General features: G+C 49.2%; 1 protein-coding gene across 1 annotated transcript in view; it reads right to left on the bottom strand.

The window, feature by feature from the left end:
- LRRIQ1 (leucine rich repeats and IQ motif containing 1) overlaps window positions 1-13056 on the bottom strand; it is a 1142626-nt gene that overhangs the window by 870772 nt on the left and 258798 nt on the right. The window contains exon 8 of the mRNA XM_085653925.1: window positions 12877-13029. Within this exon, the coding sequence (XP_085510051.1) occupies window positions 12877-13029 (153 nt within the window). The remainder of the gene's footprint in view (window positions 1-12876; window positions 13030-13056) is intronic.

The raw sequence follows: 13056 nt of genomic DNA, 5'->3' as shown, positions 1-13056 counted from the left end.
AGCAAGAATACACTGTAGGTTAAGAACTAAAAACAGACTCGTACAAAGATATGTACACAAAAAAAACAAAAAAAAAACAATACATAGGCTGAGATACACTATTAGTTTTCTAACCATTCTTGAAAAGGAGCCCAGTTCTTAGAAGCAATTAAGCGTCGTCTTTTTCCTTTAAACTTTTGTACAGCAGTTTCTAATTTGAACCATGCCAGCATCCTGGCCTGCCAGTGAAAAAAAGTAGGCGGTTCAGGATTTATCCAGAGGGAGGTAATACAGAGTCTAGCCATTGCCATTGCAATAAACAAAAAAGAATGCAAATATCTTGATCTCTCAAAAGTCATGGAATATTGATAACCTGTTATTACCATTTCTGCAGTGATTTTAATTGAGAATTGAGTGATCTGTGAAAGAAAGGTTTCAATTTGATTAAAGAAGAGCGACAGCTCAGGACAGTCAAAGAACATATGGAGAGAATCAGCAGATGGAAGTTTACATCTTGCACAGAATGAACTTTTACCCCCCATAACAGTTCCCCATCTGACCAGTTTTGCCGGAGTGTAATACAGATTAAACAAAGCCATATAGCTTTGTGTACGGAGAGTACCGGAGACCAACACAGTCCTGGCTAACATCAGTGGAAGTTTTAAGTCGATGGAGGGAACTCCGAATTTGGTCGCCCACTTATTATTGTGATCGAGTAAGTCATCTGGAAATTGAGATAAGAGGGTTTGATATAGAGTCCCAATTTTTGCTTTCCTTTTAACTAATTCAACAATCAAGATTTTATCAAACAGGATTGGATTCGATAAGGATTTTTTATCAAAGAAACTTCTAATTTGTAAATATTTGAAAAAATGGTTAGACTGTAATTGAAACTTGTGTTTTAAAAACAGAAAAGAGGCCATCAGGCCAGAATCTGCGAGATCTCCAATATCTCTCAGGCCCTGAGAAGCCCAAATGGAGACTGCCTCCTCTTGAAATATTACTGGAAGTAATCCAGAGGCATTTAGTGGCGTATAATAATTAAGCTTAGGGATGGAGAAGAGACGGCGCACTTTTTGCCAAATCGTAAATAAAGCCCATGCCACCTTAAATCTCGTTTTTTTTTTAATAACTTGGCTCAAGGATGCGTGTTAATATTCCTTTTGTGGCATCTCCTAATGCAATTGAGTATATTGATGGCGCCAAGTGCAATGGTATCTCAGCAGTCTCACCTGATAATGGGAAAGCGAATTGCTGGATCATTGCTGCCCAGTAATAATTGACTAGATTCGGGACTGACCAGCCCCCTCGGTCCTGTGGAAGGCAAGTCCATTTGATAGCCCTTCTTGGCTTGCGGTATGCCCATAAGAACCTTTGACAGATCCTTTGAGCTCTTGTTAAAGTAGAGTTAGAAATTAATAATGGAATGGATCTAAATAAATATAGAAATTTAGGGAGAACTAGCATTTTAAGGACATTACAGTGCCCAAATAAAGAAAGATGGAGATGATTCAACCGTTCCAACTTATTGTGAAGCGAATCAATAACAGGGGAATAATTCAGGTCAGAGATCTGATTAACTTCGACCGAAATCTGGATGCCCAGGTATGTTGCCTGTGTGCTGATGGGAACCAGGGATGTTGGCATAGCTGATGTTTGTAAGATTTGTGTTTTTGCAATGTTTAACTTGTAGCCCGAGATTGAGCCGAATTGAGCTGCTAGGGTCTCCAATGCCGGAAAAGAGTCAGCAACATTATCTGTTAATACCACTATGTCGTCGGCATATGCCAGTGCCTTATACTCAATACCGTGGGCTACAATTGGAGAGATATTTTGAGATTTTTCGATCAAAGATAGAAAGGGATCAATAAATAAGGCAAAAAGAAGGGGAGAGCAAGGGCATCCTTGTCTGGTGCCCCTGTTAATAGAGAAGTAGCTTGATTCCTTCCCTGAAATACGGATTTTAGCAATTGGAGATATATACAGGGTTTGTAGAGCCCGAATAAATTCGGGGGCTAAACCCTTCCAATGCAGGACAGCCCATAAGTAGCCCCAGGAGACCCTGTCGAACGCCTTTTCGCCGTCCAACAGGATCACCCCGAGGGGAGAATTTCTCACCTGAGCCCAATCTAGGAGGGCAATAACCCGCCTGATATGGTCAGTCGTATCCCTGCCAGGGATGAACCCATGTTGACGGATGGAAACTAAGGGGGAAATTATTTGTGCAAATCGATACGCTAAGATGCTTGAATAAATTTTGCAGTCAGTATTTATTAATGCTATGGGGCGATATGATGCTGGATTTAGTTCATCCTTAGCCTTCTTCTTGAATAATACTATTGTCGACTGCCGCCAAGAATCAGGGATGGCCCCCGTCTGGGCAAGTTGAAAAACTTCTAGTAGCTGCCGCTTCAATAAGTGTGAAAAGGTCTTATAGAATTCAAGGTGAATGAGATCAGGCCCGGCTGCTTTGCCAGTAGAAAGAGATTTTATGGCTGCCTCAATTTCTTCCCAGCTGATAGGTTCTGCAAGAGTTAGGTTCTGATCAGAAGTGACCTTCTGGGTGTCGAGGGATTTAAGAAATTGCTCCAGCTGGATTTGTTGGTGCTCGATTATGTTTACCTCCTCAGTGTATAACATTGAGTAGAACTCAACAAAGGTATTAACAACACCCCTGGGTGAATCTTGAATTATGCCGGACTGATCCTTGACCCTGAGAATTTGACTGGCTATTGCCCTTTGTTGTAAACGTTTTGTTAAGACCTTTCCAGCAGCTTCACCCACCTCATACATCGAAGATCGAAATTGAAAATACTTGGCTGCTATGTCCTCATAGAGAGGATCCAAAAGATTAGCCTTAGCCAGAGCAACCGATTTCTGACTGGTTGTTATGTCCTCACCCCTGAGAATGTTAGTGCTCAGATCCAACTCTGCTTGTTGGAGTGCTGTTACTCTACTTTTAAGAGTCTGCTGTTCTGTTTGCCAACGATAGGATGCAATTCTCTTAGTTTCGCCGCGCAAGGCAGCTTTGAAGGTATCCCAGACTATGCCAACCGGTGCAGTAGGGCTGTTAATTTCGAAGAACTCTGGGATCCAAACCGACATCCGTTCCTGATATAATTTATCAGACAATAGCTTCCTATCGAAGGTCCATAATCTAATTTGATTAGCTAAACGATCCCATGGAAAGCTAAAAACGATGGGATTATGATCCGATATGGTCTGAGGATTAGTTTGAAGCTTAGTAGACCCCATAACTTCAGGAGACATAAAAACAAACTCAATGCGGACCAACTTTTGGTGAGGTATTGAGTAGAAAGTAAACCCATCGTGAGTTGGATGATTAACATGCCATAAGTCTGCCAGTCCATGTTCAGAAAGTAAAGTACGGAGTGCTTTATAAACCTGGGGTTTCCGCCCGACATAAGCACTATGCTTTATAATATCTAACTGACTAGGAATGTTAATATTAAAATCTCCACAAAAGATTAATGGGTGTGGCCACATAGCTAATTCTACATTTAAATCCATCAGGGGGGGAGGAGCCTAGCGCGCAACCAAGATGGCCGCGTAGGTGCGAGGCTCCCGAGGACCTCTGCAACCTCCTACGTTTATCCTGTCTTCATCCTGAATCGGTTGAGGGGACTGTGTCGGTGAACCTGAGCCGAGGTGGTACCCGTTTTCTGTTTCTGAATCGGACCCCGGGGGCCGGGGTGAGCATCGACTGAAGTTTGCGGCCTTCTTCTCTCCTGACCCCGGACTCGAGTTTGGGGGTGACCCAGTGGCGAAGTGAATAACAACTGCGGGCTGGGCCTGGCGAGTCGCGTACCCCACACTTTCACTTTCGCTTTTGAGTCCCCTTGCCGTCATCGCGAGTGGGACTACGGCGCTTCTTTGTGTGGTGGTGGCCTCGCTGGGGGACCCTGCCTGCGGGGACCCGCTCCGCCTTCCTGAGGTGACCCCCGGGGCTCACGGCCTTGATTGCTTGCTCTCCACTGCGTGACTGGCGGGGGTGCGACATACGCGACGATGGCCACGAAGCAGGATGGAGATCGGCTGAAGGCCAAATCGACCCGGCGTGGCACCGCACCTCAAGTCAACATTATGGATCGCTACACCCTCCCGAAGGGGTCTCCCGGCGGATTGCACAAGTCTTCCGAGTGTCCCCCGGATGCCCCGGATTTGCCTATGGATCTGACTTTGCAGGACGTCATGGGCGCCATTGCTGAGATGAAGACCTCAGTAGGCCAACAATTCGACACCTTGGCGCACAAACTCGATGCGGTCCTCATCGATGTCAACCTTGTTAGAGCAGATCTATCTAAGACAAATGACCGGGTTGACTCCTTGGCCCATACCGCGTCAGGCCTCACGACTGAGGTCGCGGCCCTTCAGACGGAGGTGCGCCGGCTCCGGCAGGCAAGTGCGCTCACGGATCTGCGCCTGGAGGACTCCGAGAGCAGGGCCCGGAGGAATAACATTCGCATCATCGGAGTGCCCGAGGGATGGGAGGACTCGGCGGCGGATCTCTTTGTGGAGGACCTGATTTCTACCCATCTCCAGCCTCGAGGACTGAGTAAATTCTTCGCGGTGGAGAGGGCCCATAGAGTTCCTGGCGGCAGACCGAAGGTCGGAGCTCCTCCGCGGCCTCTTATTGCCCGTATCTTCAACTTTCGGGATAGGGATGCGATTTTGCAAGCTTCCAGACTGCAAGGGCCGCTTAAGCTGGAGAACATGGAGGTGAACTTTTATCCTGATTTCACGCAGGCGGTCCAGAAGCAGAGACTGAGTTTCATGGGCGTTAAGCGGCGGCTTCGAGACATGAACTTAAAAAACGCCATGCTTTTCCCGGCCAGGCTGCGTGTGGAGGCTGATGGTCGCACTCACTTTTTTGACCGTCCCGAGGTGGCCGGGGACTGGTTGGACACTTTGTCTGGGGGACATGATCGGGATGGGATGGGGGCGGCGGGAGGAGAGTGCCCACCGGACCGGGTATGAGGCATTGACACTGGGGCTCATTCCTGATGATGCCACCTTTCGGCCAGGCTTAGGGTTTCTTGACCGTTGTGTCTTGTTTCCCCTCCGTTGGAGGTGGTGCTGTGTCTCGAGGGGGTTCTCTTTCCTCCTCTAGGGGGTCTTTGTAGTTTAGTTTACACAGGGGCGACAGGCACACTGCAAGTTGGGGGGGCTATTTGGGCTCATGCAGGGGTGCAGGGAGGGGGGAGTTTTGTTTGGGATGTTGGGTTGGGGTTGGGTATTGTTTATTTGTACCACAAGGCAGAAGTATTGTTGTGCTATCGCTAAAGTGCTCTCTGGGGGGAGATTGATCGGTTTTGGCTATGATGGGGGGTAGGGGACTGAGCCTTTTGTCTTGGAATGTCAATGGACTGGGGGACAGGATAAAACGGGGAGTGGTCCTGCAGTTCTTAAAACGAATTTCACCCGATATAGTATTTCTGCAGGAAACACACCTCATTGGAAACTCCTTTCGTGCCATGAACAGACGGGACTATCGCCTTGCAGCCCACTCGGGCTTCACATCTGGTTCGAGGGGTGTGGGTATTATGGTTAAAACCTCGCTCCCGTTGGAGGTTGATGAAGTGCTCCATGATGATAGGGGACGATACACGGCTCTGGTGGGTAGATTGGAGGGTAAAGTGATTGTTTTGGTTTCTGTTTATGTCCCGCCAGGGTTGCAGACAACTACTTTTGCAGATTTGGGGCGCCTTCTTCTTGGCCTGCCGGAGGGGATTCTAGTGGTTGGGGGGGATTTTAACGCTGTAATTTCCGGAACTGAGGATCGTCACCCTCCCAGGGATCTCTCCCGTACCCAAGCTTGGTTATCTGGCTTCTTGGATACCCTGGGGCTGGTGGATTGTTGGCGGCTGAAACACCCTACGCAGATACAATACACCTTTCATTCCGGGGCTCATGGTAGTCTTTCGAGGCTTGATTATGTTCTGATGCCAGCAGCACAGGCAGGGAGGGTCGGGGAGGTACGACATCTGGCTCGGGGTATTTCAGATCACTCCCCGCTCCTGTTGTACTTCGACATTGTCCCGAGGGGGGAGGGGAGGGTGGTCCCGATTAATTCCTGGTACCTGCGTGACCCCACAATTCGCGCTGATTTGGTTAAATCTCTTGAGCGATATTTTGAAGACAATGTGGGGTCTGTGTCGTCTGCGGTTTCTTTGTGGGAGGCGTTTAAGACGGTACTCCGGGGAGAGGCCCTGTCCCTCATTTCCCATTCCCGGAGGCGCGAGCGGGAGGAGGTGACCTGTATCGAATCTGAGATAACTGAGTTGGAGGGTAATCTGGAGTGTGGGGTAACGGATGATAAACTGCATGCTCTCCGACTCAAACAGGCGGACTACAAGGCCCTAGTCACGGAGGCAGCCAGGGGCCTGAGTAGAGAGCAACAGGGGCGGCTGTATGATGTGGGTGATAAGGCTGGTAAATTGATTGCGTGGCTGGATAAAAAGGAGAGAGCGAGTCGAGTTGTCCCGTCGATTGAGAGACTGGATGGTGTGTGTGTCACTGAGCCGGAGGAAATTGTTGAATGTTTCGCTGAGTATTTCCGTGGGGTGTATTCCCCGGTATCTTCCCGCTCGGAAGAGGATTCCCATGACCTGCTTAAAGACATTGCGCTGCCTTCCCTTTCGGAGGAGGATAAATTGTCGTTGGACGCGGCCCCGACATCTGAGGAGATTGCCCTCGCCATACGTTCGGTCGCCTCGGGCAAGGCCATGGGTCCTAATGGCCTTCCCATTGAATTGTACAAATTACGACCGGATACGCTGGCTCCGCATCTCCGCGCTATGTTCCTCGCGGCCCGGTCGGCGGGTTCCCTCCCGCTGGACCAGCGTCTTGCCACTATTGTGGTTATTGATAAGGAGGGGAGGCCGTGGGATCGGGTCACGTCTTACAGACCCATTTCGCTGTTGAATGCGGAGCCGAAAATTTTCGCCAAGGTGCTGGCTAATAGGCTGGTTGGCGTGGTGTGCGATCTGATCCACCAGGACCAGTCCGGCTTTATCCCTCATCGCAACACCGCGCTTAACTTGCGGCGTCTGCACGGGGTGCTCGCGAGGGTCCCGTTCATACGTGAACCAGCCATTTTGGCGTCCTTGGACGCCACTATGGCGTTCGACACGCTTGAGTAGCCATATATTTGGGCGACGCTGGCTAAGTTTGGGTTTGGCCCGGGATTCATTGGCTGGGTGAAACTGTTGTATTCCGGACCGCTGGCGCAGGTGGCGGTGAATGGCAGAGTATCGGCGCCGTTTGAGCTGGGCAGGGGCACGCGGCAGGGCTGCCCGCTGTCGCCGCTCCTTTTTGCGCTTGCCTTGGAGCCCCTGGCGGAGTGGCTGCGGTGGCACCCTTTGATTCGTGGTCTCCGATGGACCCCCGAGTATGAGGATCGCGTATCCCTTTACGCGGACGATATTCTTTTGTACCTTGCTTCCCCGCGCAAATCACTGATTGTTTTAGTGGATGTGTTGCGTTCATTCGGCCGCAACTCCGGCTTAGTTATCAACTGGGCTAAATCCTGTGTGTATGTCCTCTCTGGGGAGGCTCCTATCCTTCCGCGGGGTTGTCCTATCCAGGTTGCTCCACAGGGATTTAAGTATCTGGGTATCTTTATTACCCTGGACGCTGCGGCCCGATATAAACAGAACTTACTCCCCCCCCTCCAGCGCTTGAAGGAGGATGTGGCGCGTTGGAGGCGCTTGCCGCTCTCGCCGCTCGGCCGTGCGGCACTGTTTAAGATGATGTCGTTGCCACGTTTCTTATACGCTTTACAAAACACGATGGACGTCGTCCCGGCGCGCTACTTTCGGGAGGTGGAGGGTCTGCAGCGCCACCGGTTTTGGGATGGGAGGCCGCGTATCGCCCTCGCGAAGCTGACGCTCCCGTGGTATGACGGGGGGGTCGCCCTCCCAGACATCAAACGGTATTACTGGGCCTCCCAGCTGGCTGCGATAAACCACGGCCTTTATGGGCCCGCCCTTAACCCGGCTTTTGAAATGGACAAACTGTTACTGCCGGGTGGTGACTATAATCGTGCGCTTTACTCTACATCGCTCGACGCACGTTTGACGGGCCCTACGCGGGTCGCGGTATGGGTGTGGCACGCGGCAAACTTGGCTATGGGGTGGAAGGATCGGTTGACCCGGGCGACGCCACTGTATGCATCTGAGCGACTGGGCTGCTTGTGGACCTCGAAAGGCTTTGAGAAGTGGGACATGATAGGCATCAGCAGGGTGGGCGATCTCTGGACGAGGGGGGGATTCAAAACGTTCGATGTGCTGCAGAAGGAATTCCAGTTGCAGGACAGGGAGTACTTCCGATATGTACAGGTTCGTCACGCGCTGTGTTCTGTATTCCCGGATGTTGCCTCCATACCGGAGTGCTCCCCTCTGGAAGATAGAGTGCTAGATGGGCATGTACCGGATGGCACTATCTCATTGATTTATAAAAAGCTCATCAACGATCGCTCCGGACTGCTGACTGGCCTTCGTGAGGCATGGGTCGCCGATGGCTTGGAGCTGGATGACGAGGACTGAGTGTCTGCGGTGGCCTCCCCGAAAGAGGTGGCCATACCGGCCCGCCTTCGCTTCGTCCAGCTCAAAATACTCCACAGGGTCTATGTTTCGGGGCCGGGTCTGATGCGTATGGGATATGCCGTGGATGGACTGTGTAAGCGTGGGTGTGGTTTGTTAGGGACCTTTATCCATATTTTGTGGGAATGTCCGGAGGTGGCGCGATTCTGGTGTGGTGTACATGCGGTGTTGCAAGCGGTCACGCATGTGGCGATGTTTCCCGAGGCTAGGAGATGTCTGCTAAATGTGTGGGAGCCGACTGATTATACGGTGCCGCAGACGTGGTGGGTGACTCTGGGATATATGGTGGCCAAGCGTGACATAGCACAATTGTGGGGCTCCCAGAGGTCACCAACGGTTTCGGTGTGGAAGGACAACATGGATTGGTGTATGTTTCGGGAGAAGGTAGTGTATGTGGCGAGAGGTAAGCCTGGGAAATGGGTGAAGGTGTGGGGCCCCTGGAACTCCTATCGTGGCGGGATTTGTACCCCGCCGCTGACGCCAGACGTGGCAGTGGCCCAGTCTCCCTAGTCTGCTTGTCACCTTGGTTCTGGGCATTGTGTCTACTTTGTTTCTGTCCCGGCCTGTCCCCCCCCCCCTATTCCTGTGGATCGGTAGGGTCCTCCCCAGGGGAGCTCATAATGCTGCTTTGACTTTTGCTGCCTTGTGGATTTGTTTGTGGTTTCTTATAAAAAATGGAACCGTCATTTGGGGGGTCCGACCGGTGTGGCCGCCAACGTTTCCCTCGACTTCTGGGACCTTTATCACTTGCCGCTTGTGTTTAATGATTGTATTTTACGTTCTCACTGTTTGCTAGCGGCCGGCCTGAAGGTTGTAGGCCCATCTTTGTATATCTTTTGCATTCTGTAATAAAGGTTTAAAAAAAAAAAAAAAAAAAAAATCCATCAGGACCTGTGGGTCATCTAAATTAGATGCATAAATCGAGCATACAGAGAGCAGACGTTTGTTAACCAACAATTCAACGATTAGCCATCTACCTGAATTATCCTGCTTAATCCTTTTAACCTGCCCGACCCGAGCTTTTAAAATAATAGCTACACCCCTGATGGTAGAAATTTGTCGGGTGGAGGCCACTAAGTCGTAACCCGAAAATCTAAGATGGTGGCGTCTACCCCAGGGGATATGTGTTTCCTGGAGGCAGATTAGGTCCACTTGCATCACCTGTAGAATCTTATAGAAGAGCCTACGTTTCTTGGGGTCATTCAATCCACAAATATTCCAAGTTGCACACGTCAATCTAGGGCCTGCCATTGATTATTAAAAAAAGAGATATGTCTGACCAATACTTTAGAGATTTATGGAGTGTATTCCTACTGTTCGTCTTGAAGAATGGACAAATAACCAACATCTTAAATGCATGTGTAATCATTCTACTGAGTTTAGTGTCAATAATTCCGATCACCTCTTCCACCCACCACCACAACACCACCCAGTGCCCCCACCCTGTCACCCACCCCACACCCTGTGAACCCACCCACCCACCCGTTGTCCCCCCCTACCCCTCTCCCCCCATTTGGAGCACAGGACCAAGGTCCTTGTGATGGTTGAGTAAGCGTCACCCCACACTCCGCTGGACCAGCAGTTTCCTTAAAAAAAATAAAAAAAAAAGAGAAGGGAAGGGAAGGTCCTGAGATCCTAAGTAACATAGATTTTTTCAAGGATACATAACCACAAACAGGATCATTCCCCAAAGGCTAAGGAGCAGGATATGAAAAAAATAAGGAAGAGAACAAAAACGTAGGGAATTTAACTAGATTGAATCAAGGAATTCCTTAGCGGGTATCTCCGACAAGAAGAACCTTGTCTGACCGTTAAAGATCACTTTCAATTTTGCCGGAAAAAGCAAAAACACCTGGGCTCCCTTCACCTGAAACATAGAAATTAACTGACGTAAGTGCCAGCGACGATCAACTGTCTCTGCACAGAGGTCTGGGCGGACAAAAAATTGACAGCCCTTGGCAAACCTCTTTTTATTGGGCCTGGCTAGATCAAATATGGATTCTCGGGCTAGGAAGTTGTTGAAGGAAACCAGGATAGCTCGGGGATATAGGTTATCAGCATTGGAAGAGGACTGTTTTTTCCTAGTGAATGGAAATCGATGCGCTCTCTGTATCTGAAGATTCCAGTCCCACTGGGTAAGCTCAGGAAAGGCATCTGAAAAAAGTTCAACCATAAATTTTCGAGCGTCATTTCCCTCCTTATTCTCCTCGATCCCCAGGACGCGCAGGTTATTTCTTCGAGCTCGGTTCTCGAGATCGGAAAGTTTCCATAAGATGTCCTTACGTTGTTCTTTGACCTCTGTGGTTAGATCTTTCTGTATTGCGACGGCGTCTTCTAAAGCTGAAATTCTTTCTTCAGCTTCCGCGACCCTTGCGACAGTCTCAACAGAAGACTTGATGACACGGCGCAAAGAGTTTTGCATTTTGCGGCAGACCCCTTGGGTACGGATATTTTCTTGTCTAGTGGCCTCTCTATGCATCATTATGGTACGATAGATTGTCGCCAAAGAGATTTCTTCAGGGAAGTCAAATGAGTCCCCTCCAGTATTGCCTGGGGTTTCCTGCAGGTCGAGTTGGGAATGATCTTCTCGAGAGTCATTCTGTGAATTTTTTACAATATGCTGGAGGGATGCCTTAGATCCAGGTGCCTTGCGTACCGTGTCTGCCGTCTTGTCCCTTGGAGCCTTACTGGGTCGCCAATCGATCGCGTCACTATCATTATCAGACCATTGGAAATCAGGGTCGTCCTCCTCCCCAGACCCGGAGTGATCGGAGACAGAATAAAACTTTTCTGTGGACTCACTAACCTCGGACCACCTAGCATTACAAGGTCGATCAACGGGCAACTCCAAGATACCAGGCTTGGATATATCAGAGGGTTGAACTACGTTACCCAGAATGCAATGCGTCGGAGGAGATACAGCATTGAAAGAATCAGGGGCCCGGAGTATTTCCTCTTGAGCGGACTTTAATGAGTCCTGCACAGTTAGCATAGAAGAGGGAATCACAGAGTCATTAGGTGTATGTAGATTTCCCCCCTCCTTACCATTGACAATCGGGGTAGTATCCGGCGAAGCAACAGGGAACATACTGGCAGCTGGATTCAGATTCAGAGCCTTCTCTCTTGCACCAAGTTTGTTGAAAATATCCGATAGCGTTTTTCGCCTGACAGGCATCGGAGACAGAGGGGCAGCAGCTGCGGCGTTCAAGGGGGAGGACTTGTCCAGATTTTGTATTCGAGTTTTTGAATACACAGACCCAGAGCCCTTCGAATCAATATCCTGCATGTTGCGGACAGAATTGCGGGTCTTCAAAGCAGCAGCCGCCGCCTTAGAAAGAGCTTTCGGTGGAGCTTTCGGTGGCATCCTCGAGGGCAGGAAGAAAGGTAGGAGAAAACACTGGGCTTAGAGGGGAGGAGCTGCACCTGAGACGCCGGTCAGGAAAGACGAGGAGTTAATCGTTAGATAGTCCGCCGATAATCCGCCCGAGCCCGTTCAGTTTCAAAGTGAAATCAAGTCTGGTGGAGAGCCAAGTGCAAACGGGGGTCATTAACACATTTCGTTAATCTTTGAATTTGTCTTCAAATTGCGGTGTAATAGCACTGCAAAGCCTTAATTCAAGGTCTGTTGTGGTCCAGCGGAGCAAACGCTGCCTCACACAGCCGAGGTCACGGCCACCATCTTTGCCCCCCGCGAAATAGCTTCCAGCCCATTCCTGAATTTGTAAGTATATTTTGTTTGTTGTATGTGGCTTGTAGTGGTGACATGAGATTTTGCCATGTAGTTAAGGATGTCAGCAACCAGACATAAAAAGAATAAGTTGAGACATACTAAGCAGAGTATTGGGCACATAACCTTACTGTCTTCAGAACCATTAACTGTTAGTGTCCGAAACCCTCAGTGTGTAGACCTTTGCAGTCCTATACCATCACTTTGGTACAGTGAGAAGGCTCAGTATTTCCTACATATGAATGAAAGATCTGGGACGCATCACATGGAGCAATTGGCTCCACATGACTCTATTCTCTGGTATCACATCAACTAATGAGAAACTAAATGAAAAGGAAGACATAGCAGGACAAAAGCTGGATTAATCTGACAGGCACCCAGAAAATATCAGCAAGAAAATATCAGCATTGGAAATTAGCAACAATAGCCACATATCGTTAGATGTGTAAAAGCTCATTGGTGTTGTGAGGAACTAATTAAAATCACTACAAGGTTCATCAATAAGAACAACTTCCAGCAGAAACTACAATGCATTGTATACTCTACCTGTACATCTATGTACTTAAGATCACTGCATTTATGGAGTCCTTCCAACGCAGTTAGTCCACAACGTCTCATGGTCAAAGACTGAAGCTTTGCACACTCTGATAATGTGGAAAGGCTGCAACCTGGCAAATCTTCAAGAGTAACTGTTGTTACCTACAGATGGAATAGAACATAATACAC

Source organism: Triturus cristatus, chromosome 4_1 (assembly GCF_964204655.1).
Source record: "Triturus cristatus chromosome 4_1, aTriCri1.1, whole genome shotgun sequence".
NCBI lineage: Eukaryota > Metazoa > Chordata > Amphibia > Caudata > Salamandridae > Triturus > Triturus cristatus.
This window is presented reverse-complemented; position numbering and strand designations above follow the sequence as displayed.